This window comes from Uranotaenia lowii, chromosome 3 (assembly GCF_029784155.1).
Source record: "Uranotaenia lowii strain MFRU-FL chromosome 3, ASM2978415v1, whole genome shotgun sequence".
NCBI classification, from domain to species: Eukaryota; Metazoa; Arthropoda; class Insecta; order Diptera; family Culicidae; genus Uranotaenia; species Uranotaenia lowii.
Genome location: NC_073693.1, coordinates 334,488,066 through 334,507,534, shown reverse-complemented (window position 1 = coordinate 334,507,534; position 19,469 = coordinate 334,488,066). Strand labels below are relative to the sequence as shown.

At 39.6% G+C, this 19,469-nt stretch overlaps 3 protein-coding genes across 3 annotated transcripts in view; all 3 read right to left on the bottom strand.

Annotated features, from left to right (window-relative positions):
- Positions 1-20: 20 nt before the first annotated feature.
- Positions 21-1,087, bottom strand: LOC129758172 (uncharacterized). The gene is made up of 2 exons (XM_055755634.1): positions 651-1,087; positions 21-584 (listed from the first exon to the last, which is right to left on the bottom strand). The coding sequence occupies exons 1-2, from the start codon at positions 1,004-1,006 to the stop codon at positions 74-76; spliced, it is 867 nt and encodes a 288-aa protein (XP_055611609.1). The 5' UTR covers positions 1,007-1,087; the 3' UTR covers positions 21-73.
- Positions 1,088-5,093: 4,006 nt separating this feature from the next.
- On the bottom strand, positions 5,094-11,150 carry LOC129753852 (uncharacterized). Its single transcript, XM_055749699.1, has one exon. The coding sequence runs from the start codon at positions 11,148-11,150 to the stop codon at positions 5,094-5,096; it is 6,057 nt and encodes a 2,018-aa protein (XP_055605674.1).
- A 2,474-nt stretch (positions 11,151-13,624) lies between these two features.
- LOC129753851 (uncharacterized) overlaps positions 13,625-19,469 on the bottom strand; it is a 28,665-nt gene continuing 22,820 nt past the window's right edge. Inside the window, exon 6 of the mRNA XM_055749698.1 lies at positions 13,625-14,702. Within this exon, the coding sequence (XP_055605673.1) occupies positions 13,636-14,702 (1,067 nt within the window). The 3' untranslated portion in view covers positions 13,625-13,635. The remainder of the gene's footprint in view (positions 14,703-19,469) is intronic.

Sequence of the window (19,469 nt, the reverse complement as noted above, 5' to 3'; positions counted from 1 at the left end):
GAGTTGGTATTCAACACTCTAGCTTTATTTGATTTTATCTGTCAGTTTTTTTTAAATCAAAATTAAAAACTTATTACGTATTTGTGCATGCATGTTCATTCTCAACTTCCATCTGGCATTTATGAACAATCGATATGGCCTTGGAGACCCCTAGCAATTCGGTGGCCAAAATTCGCTCCTCGTCGTGTGCCGGCAGATACAAGCAACCCCTTTGCACGTCCTGTATGACGCTTCCAATAAATTTGGCCAGCCCAACGGCCAAATGAATGTACAGCTCGTGGTCGTGAACGGACATAGGCTTCCGGGTGTAGCCGGTGATTGTGGCAAATATCACATTGACTAACCGCTGAGAGGCCGGATCCAAGTCGGACAAATTGGTTATGTCGGCCTCAAGGACCGTCCCGGGTAAGTTTTCAAAAATTCTTTCCATTAACCGATCCAGAAAAACCCGTTTTAAGTTTTTGTTAAATTTTTCCATGTACTGTGCAGTTTTTTCCGGAACAAACATTTTTTTCTGGTAGATCGGTGGTTTTGGTACTGGTTCGTGGATGCATTTCAATGAATGCTGGCTGTAAGATTTTTGTCTAGAAAAAGACAAAACGTGTTCAATAATAACTACAGAAATAGTTCTTCTATGAAAAATAACCTACTTCACCACGCTTTGCTCAGCTAACATCCGTTTAAGGTTTTCGACGCTTTTTTCGGGTAACATTTTACCGAACCGTTCGATCGTTCCCTTCATGTTGGTTGCCTTGGGCCTTGCTAGGGCATCCCAATATAACGTGGACGTGGATAAACGAGTCTTCGATTGGTTGTCCTCCGTGGCCGAATCAATGCCTGTGGCAGTGAACGATACCCCTTCGGGAAGTGCTTCAGAAGCTTCTGCTACCAAAGTCTCTACACCCACATCTTCGGCTATCGGTTCTGCTGACGATTCCTGTTCCGGTTCCGTTTCCGCTTCGTTTTGTTCGTTAGTTGCACTTTCGGAGGCGTTTTCCGGATCCATTTTTGTCAAAAAAAAACTCAATGTACTTTGAATTTAGAAACTGATTGGAGGGATTTATAAATTATTAAAATTTATGGACAATTTTTTTTATTGACTAACCTACCTACTACGATTTATGCGATTTGGAAACAAAACCGGCGTGTGTTTTTTAAACCTAAGAATTTAGATGTTGAATCGTAACTCAGAATTAGGATTCTAAGTTTAGTTGAGGAATTCAGATTTAGAACGCAGATTCAGAATTTAAAATTCAGATTCAGAATTCACATTCAGAATTCAGATTCAGAATACAGAAATCAGATTCAGAATTCAGATTCAGAATTTAGATTTAGAATTCAAATTCAGAATTCAGATTCAGAATTCAGAATTCAGATTCAGATTCAGATTCAGATTCAGAATTCATAATTCAGAATTCAGGTTCAGAATTCAGATTCAGAATTCAGATGCAGAATTCAGATTCAGAATTCAGATTCAGAATTCATGCAGATTCAGAATTCAGATTCAGAATTCAGATTCAGAATTCAGATTCAGAATTCAGATTCAGAATTCAGATTCAGAATTCAGATTCAAAATTCAGATTCAGAATTCAGATTCAGAATTCCGATTCAGAATTCAGATTCAGAATTCTGATTCAGAATTCAGATTCAGAATTCAGATTCAGAATTCTGATTCAGAATTCTGAATCAACGATAACAAATGACGAAAAGTAAAAACTGATAAAAGGTGCAATAAATGACAAAAAAAAAACAACAATAAACAACAAAAATTAATTAAAATAAAAACTCAATTCATACAATTTTTTGTTCCAGCTTTTTCGTTTTGCTAAACTTGTTAGACCGCCCTAGCGAAAAATTAATTTTAGGATGCGTAAAAAATATTCAAACTGTGAATATGTTAATTACACTAGTTTACAAAATTTAAAAAAAAATCGTGAACTTGATTAACTGACCAACATTTTTAATGTAAAATCGGGCGCTGAATCCGAACATGAAATTCAAAAAAATCTCAGTAGAACCGTTTTTGAGTTATGCTCCAAATATGAAATTTCGAAAAAATTAAAAAAGTTCTTGTACTTAGATGAAAATATCTCGGACGGCATAGCAGTAATTTGAAATCCCTCTTTTGTATATTGAAGGCAAATAAATTTTCTATCGATCATCTGAACACTGTTTTTGCGTTTGACCAACAGTATTGTTGAAATTAGTGACTTTATGAGAAAAAAAATTATAAAAAACGCATTTTTTTAGAGAAAATTTTGTTTCAATGAAAGTTTTAGACTCGATGGTAGCATTTAAAAAATCTGATTTTCTTTTGCGCTTGAATGTCAATTTAAAACAAAGATTTCAAGTGGTTATTTATCAAAATCGGTTGAAAATTGAAGAAGTTATGGCTACTTTACCATAACTTACATTTTTGGAGTTTTTAATAATTTAACGAACCGCAGTACACTTATCATAGTATAGGAAGAATGGAACATGATAAATCTCACTCGCTCTAAGTCAAAATTATTTATTAGCTTACCAGAATGTCACATGCCAAATTTCAGGAAGATCTGACCATAGGTAGGGGTTGCTTAAGTCTCAAACGTAAATAAAATTTTGAGGTATTTTGCCCGGAAGGAACGAAAAATACTGGTTTTTCATCAATAACTTTTTTCATCACTAGCTGATTGTTTTTTATGGTTGATTTTCTCAAAGCCTAAGTTGAGACAAATATTTCACTCGAAGACTGTAACTCGATTGGATTAGAAACAGAAAAGTTCAAAGGCCGCAAATTTTGTCCAATACGCGATGAGTACTTTTTACGCATTGCGTTTTATACGACAATTTTCGACCAAAATACAATCTTTGAACCGCAATAACTTTTCTGTTTCAAATCCAATCGAGTTACAGTCTTCGGGTGAAATATTTTTCTCAACTTAGGCTTTAAGAAAATCAACCATAAAAAACAATCAGCTAGTGATGAAAAAAGTTATTGATGAAAATCCAGTATTTTTCGTTTCTTCCGGGCAAAATACCTCAAAATTTTATTTACGTTTAAGACTTAAGCAACCCCTCCCTATGGTCAGATCTTCCTGAAACTTGGCATGTGGCATTCTGGTAAGCTAATAAATAATTTTGACTTAGAGCGAGTGAGATTTATCATGTTCCATTCTTCCTGTACTATGATAAGTGTACTGCGGTTCATTAATTTATTAAAAACTCCAAAAATTTCAGTTATGGTAAAGTAGCCATAACTTCTTCAATTTTCAACCGATTTTGATAAATAACCACTTGAAATCTTTGTTTAAATTGACATTCAAGCGCAAAAGAAAATTAGATTTTTTAAATGCTACCATCAAGTCTAAAACTTTCGTTGAAACGAAATTTTCTCTAAAAAAATGCGTTTTTTATAATTTTTTTTTTCTCATAAAGTCATTAATTTCAACAATACTGTTGGTCAAACGCAAAAACAATGTTCAGATGATCGATAGAAAATTTATTCGCCTTCAATATTCAAAAGAGGGATTTCAAATTACTGCTATGCCGTCCGAGATATTTTAATCTAAGTACAAGAACTTTTTTAATTTTTTCGAAATTTCATATTTGGAGCATAACTCAAAAACGGTTCTACTGAGATTTTTTTGGATTTCATTTTCGGATTCAACGCCCGATTTTACATTGGAAATGACTTTCAGTTTACTGAGTTCAAAAATGCTGTAAACTAGTGTTATTAAACATTCCATATAAAGCCACCGGTTTTTCGAAATTAGCTAATTCCAAGAAGTAAATTTTTGGCGTCTACACTACGCAAAACAATACTATTCGGTTTTCCAACAATCTTTTCATTGAAATGCAGTGTACAAAACATAAGGAAGCTTCCCAGGCCCCTTTAGGAAAGGGACAGATACACCACATTCAAGAGAAACAAGAAAAACATTTAAGAAGATTTTCATCCTATTGGATAATTCATGAAAAAAAAAAAAATTATGTGAGAATCGAACTCACTGCAACATCTCATTTCTACTTGCCAGTCTGATATCTTACTCAGTGTACCATCTGAGTCGGTTAAAAGGTGATACGGTCAAAATTTGGTCAAGGGAAAACGCGTGTGAATCGGTGAATTAGTTTATTTAAAAAATCAAATTAAATTTCTTTTTCAAGTTTAATTAGTATAAAATTCAGGAAAAATATTCAGTTAGGCTTCCGCTTTTCCAAATCCGAATTGCCGGGCCTTACGCTTAACCCCTGCCATCAGATTTTGTACAGCCACCTTGTCGACCTTTGTAGATTGTTACTTCCGGATCGCGGTAACAATGAAAGTTCGTTTTCAAATTCGTAACGTTCCCTTTTATTTGTCCGTTCGAAGCTCTACCGGGACACGTTTTAAATTCCTACGGTATTAATTACAATTAGGTACAATAAATTCTAAATTGTAATTTGTTTTCTTACGTTTAGTGAACCTTCTACCGATTTATTCTGCCTCGATTTCAGCCTTTCGCTTCCGCTATTCCCTACACCTTAAAAGACCTAGGTTAGAGATAAATCAACTTAATTTTTCTATCGATTTCTCACCTTAGTAGGAGTTTGGTTTAATATGGCGATTCCGAATTGAAAAACGCTTCGCTGCGTGGTATTGTGACCTGAATCGAACAGTCGCACATTAGGAATAATCACTTTTCATATCTAAGCATAAGTATACCTGGTTCAACTTTCCTGCGCAGTTTTTACTTCGCACCCTTCTGTACTAATAAGTACTTGCAACTGCCTAGATAGAGATTAATTTTTATTTAGAATTTATGCTACACAATTCCAGTTTCATTCCGGGCCTACCTTAGCACGTAAATTTAGGGTAAGTATATAAATTTCACAATAACTACTGTGCACTAATTAGCCTTAGTTTTTTTCTTCGGATCACCAAACTACTTCAATTGAAATTCCACTGTCTTTGTTTTGTTTACAATGCTAACTCGATTTTATTTTTCCCGCCTTGACTGCAAAGATCACTTCTCATCTACATTCGAACTCATCTCCGAATCCTACAACTGTCATTGCGTGAGTGCGTTCAATGGCACATTTGGGTTCGAAATTCAGTTCAGTGACACTCCCCCCTAGTTTGCTGACTCCGCCTCTGAGTCAGCAAACTCCTCCTTAGCTCTTACGTTTATCACTGCAACCTTTACCGCCGGTCTCTCGTAGACGCCTTTCGCCGTCTTAATTGTTACGGTACGCACCTGCCCGTCTCGGTTTACCGTTCCGATAACTCGTCCCTTGGGCCAGCAATTCCTAGGCAGCTCCGAGTCGACTATAACCACGATGTCACCTTCTTTGATCGGTGGTACGTTCTGATGCCACTTGGAACGCCTGGTGATCTCCGGCAGGTACTCCCGCAGCCATCTTTTCCAGAAGTGGTTCGCGATCTGCTGCGATAGATGCCAACCTCTACTCAAAGCGATGGAGTTGACTTCCACTTCGGCCCATGGTTTGAATCCGTCGGAACTGCCCAGCAACCAATGATTCGGTGTGAGTGCTGGTGCGGCGTCGTCTTCGATGGGTACGTGGGTAAGCGGCCGTGCGTTGATAATGCCTTCGATCTCGACCAGAGCACTCCTCAGTTCTTCCTCCTTCGGACGATGGGGTAGCTGCAGTTCCACTAAGGTGCGCTTGACGGACTGCACGAGTCGTTCCCAGCTCCCCCCCATATGGGGAGCTGCCGGTGGATTAAAACACCAATTGGTGGTCGCCGAAACAAACTCCTGAGCCATCTTGTGCTGGTCGACGTCTTGCAGGGCTTGCTTCAACTCCCGATCGGCTCCGATGAAGTTAGTTCCTCTGTCGCTGTAGAAAACGGAAGGTGTTCCTCGTCGCACAATGAAGTTGCGGATCACCATTATGCACGAGCTTGTCGTTAAAGAGCTAGCTAAATCAAGGTAGACCCCGCGAATAGTGAGACAAGTTAATAAAACCCCCCACCTTTTTTCAACCCTTCTCCCTATAGCCACTTCCATCGGTCCAAAATAGTCGATGCCGGTATGTGTGAACGGTCGAACGAAAGCTGCTAGTCGACACTTTGGTAGGTCAGCCATTGCTGGAGGTCGGGGACGAGCTTCCGGCAGCTTACAGCGTTGACAGTTAGACCTGACCTTGGCGTATACTCTGCGTAGACAACTGATGCAGTATTTCTGGCGAACTTCGTTGATGACTGACTCGTGGTTTTGATGATGAAACTTCTGGTGGTAGCTTTCAACGATGAGATTCGTTATCGGATGGTCGCGCGGAAGGATAATAGGGTTGGCGATTTCCACTGCTAGAAACTTGCACGCTCCAGTCCTGCCGTGCATGCGCAGCAATCCTTTTTCATCGATGAACGGGTTGAGCTTGTACAGCTGACTTTGCTTGGGAATCGTTGCGTTGCGGTCGTCGCGTCGGAGAATGTTTAGCTCGGTTCGGAAGACGTCTTGCTGTGCGGTGCGGAGAAGGTATTCCTCAGCTTGGTGTATCTCCTCGCTCGAAAGGATTTCGATGGTGCGGGTGAATTTCTTTGGTCGAAGCTGGCGTAGATACCGAAAAACGTAGGCGGTTGTGTTGACCAATCGTCTCCAGGTTGAGAAATCTTTAACGGGGATGATCTCGCTTTCCGTTTGGAAGTGCGCGTTGACGCACGCTCGCAGCTCTTCCACCGGTTCTGTCAGTTTTTCCGGGGTATCTGGCCATTCTTTTTCTGCTTGCCACAGGAATTCTGGTGCTTTGAACCATCGGCTGTCGTTCGTAAGGGAGGGTTGACACTGCCACTTCGTGCCTTCGTCCGCCACATTCCACTTCGTTGGGACCCACTTCCAGCTCGATACGCTCGTGTGATCTAGGATTTCGCTGACTCTTGCGGCGACGAATGCGTTGTATTTGCGGTGGTCGGCACGTATCCAGGCGATAACGTTGCGGGAGTCTGACCAAAAAACTCGACGGGCAACCTTGACCGATAGTCCCTGCATAACAAACGCAGCTAATCTGGCTCCAATTACTGCCGCTTGAAGTTCGAGCCTCGGAATCGAGAGATACTTGAGTGGTGCTACACGACTCTTAGCGGTGACGAGACTGCATTCGATGTTGTCGCCTTCCACGAATCGGAGATAGACAGCTGCCGCCGTGCCATTTTCACTAGCGTCGACAAAGGTGTGCAACTGGATCTCGGTGTGATGACCGATCGATGAAGACATCCTGTAGCACCGCGGAATACTGACGTTCTCAACGTCCGGAAGAAGATGCAGCCATTTTCGCCACTTTTCGAAGCACTTATCGTCGATGTTTTCGTCCCAGCCTACTCGGGTCCGCCAGATCTCCTGTAGCAGTACCTTGAGAAACATTAGGAAGTGCGCGATGAGACCTAGAGGATCGTAGATGGTCATCAGGGTGCGGAGTACCTCACGTTTCGTAGGGCAACGATTGCCTTCCAGCAGCTCACGTCCTAGCCGATCCCAGTTGATTTTGTAAGTGAAACAGTCGGACTTAGTACACCACCACATTCCCAATACCTTCTCGGTCGCTAGGCTGGATGACAGGTCGAGGCTTTTCTCTGCACAGGAATCTCCACGAAGCGCTGATAGTATGCCAACGGAGTTGGACATCCAATTGCGGATTTCAAACCCGCCTCGATTGTTGATGTCCCAAACAGTCTTCGCCAACTCAATCGCCTCCTCTTCGGTCTCTGTGCTACACAACATGTCGTCGACATACGTACACTGCACTATGGCCGCAGAGGCCGCTGGGAACTGCTCGCTGAAACGTTCCGCGTTCATGTTCTTCACGTACTGTGCACTTGAAGGAGAACAGCACGCCCCGAACGTCATCACCTGCATAACGTAAACATTGGGTTCACCTAGCTCTCTCTCATCTCGCCACAGAAATCGCTGGCTATGCTGGTCTTCGCCTCTAATTCCAACCTGGTGGAACATCTCCCTGATGTCGCCACAAATACCAAATCGATGTTCGCGAAATTTGAAGAGCACGGAAACCAGCGGAGTGGTAAGATCCGGTCCCGTGAGTAGTAAAGAGTTCAGCGAAACTTCATGCGTTGTTGCTGCGGCGTCCCAGACGAGTCGAACTTTTCCTGGCTTATTGGGGTTGATGACCGGAAAAACTGGTAAGTACCAGACACGCTCGTGGTTTTCCTCCAGTTCCTCCTTCGTAAGCTTCCGAACATAGCCCTTGGTGACGTAATCAGCCAGTTTTTGCTGCAGTACTCCCCTCAGCTCCGGGTCTTTCGCCATGCGTCGCTCGAGATTCAAAAACCGCTTCAGCGCCATCGGTTTGCTGTCTGGCAGATGCGTGATGTTGTATCTCCAGAGCAGGCCGGTTGTATATCTCTCGTCTTCGAATTTGGTTAGCTCACGTAACAGCTTGAGGGCCCTCTCATCGTCGGCGGAGCGCATCGTCTTAGTGGGTGCTGTTATTCCTAGACTCTCAAGAGAGAAGAAGTCCTTCACCGCGCGGTCCAGCTTCCCGTCAGCATCGTCTTGCATCTGGTAGTCACAGGCGTAAACGTGGTAGGTATAGTGCACCATACTATGCGACTCTCCCGTCGGCACTCCTCCGTAGATCGTCCACCCCAGGTTGGTCTTAACTGCAATTGGTTGACCGGATTCGCCCTCTCGACTCTTCCTGACCAACGTCGCGTTAGCGTGTTGCACTCCGATTAGCAGGCGAGGTCGGACATCGGTGTACGAATCTACGGGAATTCCTCGTAGATAGGGGTTATCTCTCTGAAGCTGCGTCACGTCGAGCGTTTGAGACGGCAGTTGCAGCTCCTCCACTGTCCTTACATCCTCCAGGTGATACCGCTTTCCTTTAAGTCCGGACACATCCAAACTGACGATTTGACTGTTGTCCTCTGTTCGATATGTGCCTCCAGTCCACTTGAGGCCCAAGGGACGAAGTTCTCCTTTTAGGTTCAGCTCATCTGCTAGGTCTTGGTCCATAAGCGTTAGCGAGGATCCGTCATCCAAGAAGGCGTAGCATTGGATCACAATCCCGTTTCCATGCACCACGACTGGAACATAGCGAAACAGGACAGCGCTTGACCCGGACAGGTGAGTGTTGCAGGACCGCTCTTCCCGTTGCGCGTTGTCTCCAGTCTGGATGGGCGTAGACTCTGAGTTTGGCTGCATAGGTGCGGACTCTGGGTTTAGCTGCTTGTGCAGCAATGGGTGATGTTTGCATGAACATCCGTTGACTCCGCAGTTCCTGGACACACATCCTCCTCTGTGGCGCTTCAGGCATTTCCGGCACATCTTGGCTTCGCGTGTGATTGCCCACCGCCCATCGTATGACAACTCCCGAAAGCCTTGGCAGTTCGCAAGAGATGCACAAGATCCCCTACAGACAATGCACGCTGTGGGGTAGGCTCTTCTGGCACCGGCTGATGATGTACTACGTCCTGGCAAATGAGCGTGGTACTCCCCTTGGTGCTCAACGTGAGCATTCACGTATGCCTTAGTTCTCCTGCGTGGCTCCTGATTGTGGGACGATGCTTTGGTCTGGCGCGGCTTCGAAACCAGACAGGCGTCTTCGCCTATTTCGTAGATCCACCTGCCGAAAGTCTTCAGGTTGACCTTCCGAATACTTCTGGAGTGTTTCGCCCACTGTAGTTGCATTGGTCCCGGAAGCTTGGAAACCAGTGAGTTCAGCAACGAAGCATCCTGCTTGAGCTCCTTCCGACCACAGGCGTCGATCGTCACCGTCAGGTTCTGGACGTCCAGCGCGAAATCGACCATCGCGTTCATCGACTCAGGGTCGACCGGTGGAATGGCAAGAACTTTGTCTTTCAGGGATTCGATGATAAACCTCGGCTGTCCAAACTTCAACTTGAGCGCATCCATCGCCCTGTTCACTGTCTTCGGATGGAGAAGAAAACTTCGAACGGCAGCAAACGCATCTCCCTTCAGGCAGTTCCTCAGTCGAATCATGTTTTCGTCGTCTGTGTAGCCACACATCCGGGTCGTGCTCTCAAAAGTGGAGAAAAACATCGGCCATTCCTCGGGATTCCCTGAGAACAATGGCAAGTCCTTAGCGACAACATGGCGAGCGGCGAGCTGATTGCGCGTCAGGTTACAGGTTAATCGGCTACTGGTTGCGTCTTTTCGCTTGCTTTCGCCTTTCTTTGCTGGCGTAGAACGACCCTTCGGATTGAAGCTAGATTCGTTAGTTCCTCCCTTTTCGTCCTCACTAGAGTCATCGCTGCTGTCTGTCACCGATTCCTCCTCGGAATCATCGCTGGAATCCATTTCTCCACCTTCTTCCTCTTCTTCGTCGTCGGAGCACTCTTCTTCTTCATCCGCACTAGGAGATTCCTCTTCTTCTTCTTGGCGCCTTCCACCAGTGGCGCCTAACCAGTTCTGCACCTTGGTATCAGCGTCCACTTCTTCTTCATCAGCGTCTTCTTCGTCCTCCAGGTCGACCAACTCCTCCAGAATGCTGAAGTGTTTCTCCATCAGCTTCCTTTTCTCTTCTAACAGCTTCTGTTCTGCTTCGAGTTTCTGCAATTGCAGCTCCAGATGCGCCTTCGCTGACCTTCTCGATCCCGCTGACTTAACAGATGCTGCTTTGGTTGGTTTCGTGGTTCCCATGGGTTTCCTCGGCAAAGAATCTTCCATCTCTTTCATCGCAGATGGAGTCTTGTTCTTCTTCCCGTCGCTGGTTTTCTCCGGCTTTGACTTTTTGACCTTCTTCGCTGCAGCGGTGTTCCTGGCAACCTTCGTAGCACCCGTCTTCTTCTTTTTCTTCGCCTGGCACTGTGCACAATTCCACTTTTTATTCTCCACACTTTGGTTCACTCCCACACAACAAAAATGGTTCCATCCATCACAATCATCGCACTGAACCATCCGGCTGTTATCGACCGACTTACAGGTTCCACAACTGTGACCGACATTAACGACCGTGTTCGCGGAGGAAGTATGGCAAGTATTGTTATTGGCTATAGGGTAGTGTTTTTCGGAAGAGGTTTTCTTTTTGGTTTTTGTCGTGCCTGGTTTCGATTTGCCGTTCTCAGTGTTAGGGCCAAGAGCAACGGACTTGAGTTGAGGGGGGGTATCACTTTTCGCCTTAGGGGAACTACTCGCTAAGCTCTTACCTTTTGGGGCAGCAGTGGCTGCGGTGCTGGCTGAATCGGACATTTTCGTAAACGAATTTAAAATGTAGATTGTTACTTCCGGATCGCGGTAACAATGAAAGTTCGTTTTCAAATTCGTAACGTTCCCTTTTATTTGTCCGTTCGAAGCTCTACCGGGACACGTTTTAAATTCCTACGGTATTAATTACAATTAGGTACAATAAATTCTAAATTGTAATTTGTTTTCTTACGTTTAGTGAACCTTCTACCGATTTATTCTGCCTCGATTTCAGCCTTTCGCTTCCGCTATTCCCTACACCTTAAAAGACCTAGGTTAGAGATAAATCAACTTAATTTTTCTATCGATTTCTCACCTTAGTAGGAGTTTGGTTTAATATGGCGATTCCGAATTGAAAAACGCTTCGCTGCGTGGTATTGTGACCTGAATCGAACAGTCGCACATTAGGAATAATCACTTTTCATATCTAAGCATAAGTATACCTGGTTCAACTTTCCTGCGCAGTTTTTACTTCGCACCCTTCTGTACTAATAAGTACTTGCAACTGCCTAGATAGAGATTAATTTTTATTTAGAATTTATGCTACACAATTCCAGTTTCATTCCGGGCCTACCTTAGCACGTAAATTTAGGGTAAGTATATAAATTTCACAATAACTACTGTGCACTAATTAGCCTTAGTTTTTTTTCTTCGGATCACCAAACTACTTCAATTGAAATTCCACTGTCTTTGTTTTGTTTACAATGCTAACTCGATTTTATTTTTCCCGCCTTGACTGCAAAGATCACTTCTCACCTACATTCGAACTCATCTCCGAATCCTACAACTGTCATTGCGTGAGTGCGTTCAATGGCACATTTGGGTTCGAAATTCAGTTCAGTGACAACCTTCTTCGCCGCAGAAAGCCAGTTTTCCTTGAACTGCTGCTCGTCCTTAGCAGTTTTTTGGTCTTCTTTACATTTCCGCTTGACAATAGCCCAGTATTTCTCAATTGGGCGGAGCACTGGCGTGTTGAGAGGGTTCTTGTCCTTGGAAACCACCTGTACGTTGTTGGCGGCGTACCACTCCATGGCCTTTTTACCGTAATGGCAAGATGACAAATCCGGCCAAAACAGTACGGAACAACCGTGTTTCTTCAGGAAAGGCAGCAGACGTTTATTCAAACACTCTTTCACGTAAATTTCTTGGTTGACAGTCCCGGAAGCTATGAAAATGCTGCTTTTCAAGCCACAGGTACAGATGGCTTGCCAAACCAGATATTCCTTCGCGAACTTTGACAGTTTCATGTGCTTGAAAATATCTGCTACCTTTCCCCTTCGTTTTGCCGTATAAAACTCCTGTCCCGGAAGCTGCTTGTAGTCGGCTTTGACGTAGGTTTCGTCGTCCATTACCACGCAGTCAAACTTCGTCAGCATCGTCGTGTACAGCTTTCGGGATCGAGCTTTGGCCGTCGTATTTTGTTTATCATCGCGATTTGGAATCACTGCCTTCTCGTAAGTCCGGCTCGTTTTTTGGCTCGATGCACGGTTGTAGACGATACACCCAGCTTATTTGCGGCATCTCGGAGAGAGAGGTTAAGGTTTCGCTTGAAACTACCGGCAACTCTCTTTGTCGTCTCAGCGGCTTTCGGTTTTAGATTTCCCCCCGAGACCTCCTGGCTGTCGACAAACGCTTTAATTACATTTGTAACGGTTGATTTGGCAACTTTTAGTGATTTTGCCATCTTTGCGTGCAAGTAGCTCGGATTTTCGCGATGCGCCAGCAAAATTTTGATGCGCTGCTCTTCCTCCTTGGACGGCATTTTGACAACTGAAGGGTGAATTCCAAAATCAAAATAGGAACAACATTCTACACACACACCTTCAAAATGAGGGGTGTTCAGGTTTTTTAAATGCAAAATTGAAAGAAATACGTCGAGTTTGACCGTATCACCGTATCACCCTTAGTAAACGAAAGATTATTGTCATATTGGCATTTGACAATATTCTTGCTGGCTGATTGTTTCCATCCTGCTTTGTCTTGTGATAGGGTATGAGATATGTTTTTTTTGGTTTCTTTTAGACGCGGTTAGATGTGGTTGCGCTGGGAGGACAATGCCAGTTATTTGAAAGCTTGTTAATGTCCGGTCCGGCATAGAATCCTATACCGATAATTCCACCTCCAAGGAAAAGTTTGATTTGTGGGTGTAGTTATGGCCGAAACTACTTCCAGGCGTACAATTTTCCTTAAAATTTTCTAATGTTTTTTTAAATATGTGCTTTAATAAGTTCATTAAGGTTGTTCCCCAAAAACTGTTTTTAACACTGATTTTCTAGCGGATCGTAATTACGACTCATGGCTAGTAAGGGGTAAATTTCGTGAATATTGATGATACCTTGTTTGAGCTCGAGCTGAAGGTTTTTCTTTTCCTTCAGTTTTTTAGAAAAAGTTCGCTTGGGAATATTTCTTTCAATTTTTTTTAAATTTTTGTTTGTAAATTCGTAGTAAGTGTTTATAAAAATAAAGAGTGGCTAATATTTTTATTTAACTATCACGATTCATTTGTTGGCTCATTCTCTGAACTGGGTAATTTTTCGGCACTCTCAATTTTAGCTGGCTCATCCTGATGTGGTTGCTCCTCGACAGTTTCAGGAGCTTCTATCTCTTTTTCTACTTGCTCGACCTGATCTGGTTGCTCACTCATTGGTGGTTCAGCAACATCTTCACTATTGTCATTATTCAAAACTTCCCCAGCTGGTTCAGTTACAGAAACTGGTAGTTCTTCGATAATTTCGATTTGTTCTTCCTGGTCCTGCACGGGTGATTCCTCGATGGTGGGAAGAGCTATCTCGTCCGGCAGAATGATACGACTGATTCGAGTCGATGACGATCTCTTAGTCGTTTCGGCTACTCCAGAGGTCCTCTGAAGATCCACAATCTGCGACAATCGTCGTTGGTGACCTCTTTTCGGGATAATGAAGTATTTTGTCGGAGTTTTTCTTAAATCTATAAGCAAATCGGTTTTGTCCTCCTCATCTTCGGCTCCCGGAACTTCTTTTGCCCGGGCGCCGCCACCGAGTGGCGATGGGATTTCGCTGCCCGTGGATGAATCCTTCCTAACGCTTGAGATGGCCGTCGTCATGGCCCCAATCGGAATGTAAGCTTGACCCTTGAACCGAGCCGATCCACTTCCAAAGGCCACTTTCATGTTCCGTCCTCGCCGGCGGCGTCTAATCGGAATGTTTACGGTATGCATCAGCAGATGATCTGGTTGCCGGTGTGGATTCCAAGCGAAGTTGTAACTGAAATTTTCACGGGTTTTCTCCCGGATGGGTTTCGCCACTCTAGGAGGCACCGGGGGAGGCATTCCAGTCATTAAATCATAACGTCCCGAGCCGGGTCTAGTGAATGGTTCCCTGCAGTAGGAATGGTGCACGGTAGCTTCGCGGAGGAAATTTTTGACCGGAGAACGGCGACGCCTATCCGTGGATTTACCGGTGGGACTGTCAAGAATGCCTTTGAAGTACTGATTCGGGGCCGGATCTCGCGGATTTCGCCAACAGTGCGTAGGCTGGGATATTGCCAGCCGAGAGCAGGGCCGCTGTTTGTTTTTGTCGCCTGTGGAATACAGAAAATATGTGTAATTTTTCCAAACCTTTTAGCCGGAGAAACTGAACCGTTAGTTGAGTTTTTTAATTCTAATTGATAATTTTATTTTATGACTGACGATGCAGCTTATATAGTCCGAATGTTCAAGTTTAAGGTTTGTAAAAGGCAGTATTTAATATTTAATTTCTAATTTTTACTAAAAAAACTCAATTTGCAATTCCTTTTCTATTTTCTAATCCATTTCTTATTTCCTATTTCCTTTTACCTATTTCCAATTTCCTATTTTCTACTTCCTGTTTCTTATTTCTTATTTCTTATTTCCTATTTCCCATTTCTGTTTCACTGTTTCCTATTTCCCGTTTCCTATTTCCTATTCTCTATTTCCTGTTTCCAATTTCCTATTTTCTATTTCTTATTTCCTATTTCCTATTTCCTATTTCCTATTTCCTATTTCCTATTTCCTATTTCCTATTTCCTATTTCCTATTTCCTATTTCCTATTTCCTATTTCCTATTTCCTAATTCCTATTTCCTATTTCCTATTTCCTATTTCCTATTTCCTATTTCCTATTTCCTATTTCCTATTTCCTATTTCCTATTTCCTATTTCCTATTTCCTATTTCCTATTTCCTATTTCCTATTTCCTATTTCCTATTTCCTATTTCCTATTTCCTATTTCCTATTTCCTATTTCCTATTTCCTATTTCCTATTTCCTATTTCCTATTTCCTATTTCCTATTTCCTATTTCCTATTTCCTATTTCCTATTTCCTATTTCCTATTTCCTATTTCCTATTTCCTATTTCCTATTTCCTATTTCCTATTTCCTATTTCCTATTTCCTATTTCCTATTTCCTATTTCCTATTTCCTATTTCCTATTTCCTATTTCCTATTTCCTATTTCCTATTTCCTATTTCCTATTTCCTATTTCCTATTTCCTATTTCCTATTTCCTATTTCCTATTTCCTATTTCCTATTTCCTATTTCCTATTTCCTATTTCCTATTTCCTATTTCCTATTTCCTATTTCCTATTTCCTATTTCCTATTTCCTATTTCCTATTTCCTATTTCCTATTTCCTATTTCCTATTTCCTATTTCCTATTTCCTATTTCCTATTTCCTATTTCCTATTTCCTATTTCCTATTTCCTATTTCCTATTTCCTATTTCCTATTTCCTATTTCCTATTTCCTATTTCCTATTTCCTATTTCCTATTTCCTATTTCCTATTTCCTATTTCCTATTTCCTTTCTCCTATTTCATTTTTGTCATTTCTGTCATTTCTGTCATTTTTGTCATTTTTGTCATTTTTGTCATTTTTGTCATTTTTGTCATTTTTGTCATTTTTGTCATTTTTGTCATTTTTGTCATTTTTGTCATTTTTGTCATTTTTGTCATTTTTGTCATTTTTGTCATTTTTGTCATTTTTGTCATTTTTGTCATTTTTGTCATTTTTGTCATTTTTGTCATTTTTGTCATTTTTGTCATTTTTGTCATTTTTGTCATTTTTGTCATTTTTGTCATTTTTGTCATTTTTGTCATTTTTGTCATTTTTGTCATTTTTGTCATTTTTGTCATTTTTGTCATTTTTGTCATTTTTGTCATTTTTGTCATTTTTGTCATTTTTGTCATTTTTGTCATTTTTGTCATTTTTGTCATTTTTGTCATTTTTGTCATTTTTGTCATTTTTGTCATTTTTGTCATTTTTGTCATTTTTGTCATTTTTGTCATTTTTGTCATTTTTGTCATTTTTGTCATTTTTGTCATTTTTGTCATTTTTGTCATTTTTGTCATTTTTGTCATTTTTGTCATTTTTGTCATTTTTGTCATTTTTGTCATTTTTGTCATTTTTGTCATTTTTGTCATTTTTGTCATTTTTGTCATTTTTGTCATTTTTGTCATTTTTGTCATTTTTGTCATTTTAGTCATTTTAGTCATTTTTGTCATTTTTGTCATTTTTGTCATTTTTGTCATTTTTGTCATTTTTGTCATTTTTGTCATTTTTGTCATTTTTGTCATTTTTGTCATTTTTGTCATTTTTGTCATTTTTGTCATTTTTGTCATTTTTGTCATTTTTGTCATTTTTGTCATTTTTGTCATTTTTGTCATTTTTGTCATTTTTGTCATTTTTGTCATTTTTGTCATTTTTGTCATTTTTGTCATTTTTGTCATTTTTGTCATTTTTGTCATTTTTGTCATTTTTGTCATTTTTGTCATTTTTGTCATTTTTGTCATTTTTGTCATTTTTGTCATTTTTGTCATTTTTGTCATTTTTGTCATTTTTGTCATTTTTGTCATTTTTGTCATTTTTGTCATTTTTGTCATTTTTGTCATTTTTGTCATTTTTGTCATTTTTGTCATTTTTGTCATTTTTGTCATTTTTGTCATTTTTGTCATTTTTGTCATTTTTGTCATTTTTGTCATTTTTGTCATTTTTGTCATTTTTGTCATTTTTGTCATTTTTGTCATTTTTGTCATTTTTGTCATTTTTGTCATTTTTGTCATTTTTGTCATTTTTGTCATTTTTGTCATTTTTGTCATTTTTGTCATTTTAGTCATTTTTGTCATTTTTGTCACTTTTGTCATTTTTGTCATTTTTGTCATTTTTGTCATTTTTGTCATTTTTGTCTTTTTGTCATTTTTGTCATTTTTGTCTTTTTAGTCATTTTTGTCATTTTTTGTCATATTTTGTCATTTTTGTCAATTTTTGTCATTTTTGTCATTTTTGTTAGTTTTGTCAATTTTGTCATTTTTGTCATTTTTGTCATTTTTGTCATATTTGTCATTTTTGTCATTTTTGTCATTTTTGTCATTTATGTCATTTTTGTCATTTATGTCATTTTTGTAATTTTTGTCATTTTTGTCATTTTGGTCATTTTGGTCATTTTAGTAATTTTTATCCTTTTTGTCATTTTTTATGTCCATTTCGTCATTTTTGTCATTTTTTGTCATTTTTGTCATTTTTGTAATTTTTGTCATTTTTGTCATTTTTGTAATTTTTGTCATTTTTTGTCATTTTCGTCATTTTTGTCATTTTTTGTCATTTTTTGTCATTTTTGTCATTTTTGTAATTTTTGTCATTTTTGTAATTTTTGTCATTTTTTGTCATTTTTGTCATTTTTATCATTTTTGTCATTTTGTCATTTTTGTCATTTTTGTCATTTTTGTCATTTTTGTCATTTTTGTCATTTTTGTCATTTTTGTCATTTTTGTCATTTTTGTCATTTTTGTCATTTTTGTCATTTTTGTCATTTTTGTCATTTTTGTCATTTTTGTCATTTTTGTCATTTTTGTCATTTTTGTCATTTTTGTCATTTTTGTCATTTTTGTCATTTTTGTCATTTTTGTCATTTTTGTCATTTTTGTCATTTTTGTCATTTTTGTCATTTTGGTCATTTTGTTCATTTTTGTCATTTTTGTCATTTTTGTCATTTTTGTCATTTTTGTCATTTTTGTCATTTTTGTCATTTTTGTCATTTTTGTCATTTTTGTAATTTTTGTCATTTTTTGTCATTTTCGTCATTTTTGTCATTTTTTGTCATTTTTTGTCATTTTTGTCATTTTTGTAATTTTTGTCATTTTTGTAATTTTTGTCATTTTTTGTCATTTTTGTCATTTTTATCATTTTTGTCATTTTGTCATTTTTGTCATTTTTGTCATTTTTGTCATTTTTGTCATTTTTGTCATTTTTGTCATTTTTGTCATTTTTGTCATTTTTTTCATTTTTGTCATTTTTGTCATTTTTGTCATTTTTGTCATTTTTGTCATTTTTGTCATTTTTGTCATTTTTGTCATTTTTGTCATTTTTGTCATTTTTGTCATTTTTGTCATTTTTGTCATTTTTGTCATTTTTGTCATTTTTGTCATTTTTGTCATTTTTGTCATTTTTGTCATTTTTGTCATTTTTGTCATTTTTGTCATTTTTGTCATTTTTGTCATTTTTGTCATTTTTGTCATTTTTGTCATTTTTGTCATTTTTGTCATTTTTGTCATTTTTGTCATTTTTGTCATTTTTGTCATTTTTGTCATTTTTGTCATTTTTGTCATTTTTGTCATTTTTGTCATTTTTGTCATTTTTGTCATTTTTGTCATTTTTGTCATTTTTGTCATTTTTGTCATTTTTGTCATTTTTGTCATTTTTGTCATTTTTGTCATTGTTCGTGCCAAAAAATAACAGCGCGAGCGAACTTCATCAAAATCTCCTACCGCATCATTACCCAGCCACAAGCAGCATCGATTGCTGTATCTTTGCCACACGCATCTGCTTTAAGAATGATCAACAGTGCGTGTGTGCAGCAGCAGTACCTGTAGTGTAGGCAAAGGAATAGGCGATAGCCGATCAGCTTTGATCGGCTATTACAGGCTGCTGTTGGTCAGTCAGTAGCGAGACAAAGGATAGAAGGAAGAAACCACCCGGGTCTGTTAGTCGCAAGCAAGCAAGAAGATACAGTCCACTTACTGTTTTGTCGTTGGTTAGAAGTTAAGTGTTGATTATAATTAAAATTGTTTCCCCGTGATCGTATCACAGTACCGATAAGTATTCATTGCTTACTGTTCGAACTACCAAAAGTCTGGGAACTTCCGCGGTTATTCCGGTTATTCTGAACCAGTGCGCCGTGAGGGATTGGCCCTAACAGTCATTTTTGTCATTTTTGTCATTTTTGTAATTTTTGTAATTTTTGTAATTTTTGTCATTTTTGTCATTTTTGTCATTTTTGTCATTTTTGTCATTTTTGTCATTTTTGTCATTTTTGTCATTTTTGTCATTTTTGTCATTT

Excerpts from the sequence above, each read along its gene's own strand:
- LOC129758172 (XM_055755634.1), bottom strand. The coding sequence starts at position 1,006 with ATGGATCCGGAAAACGCCTCCGAAAGTGCAACTAACGAACAAAACGAA. Across the intron at positions 585-650 it reads GCTGAGCAAAGCGTGGTGAA|ACAAAAATCTTACAGCCAGC; the intron begins GTAGGTTATTTT and ends GTCTTTTTCTAG.
- LOC129753852 (XM_055749699.1), bottom strand. The coding sequence starts at position 11,150 with ATGTCCGATTCAGCCAGCACCGCAGCCACTGCTGCCCCAAAAGGTAAG.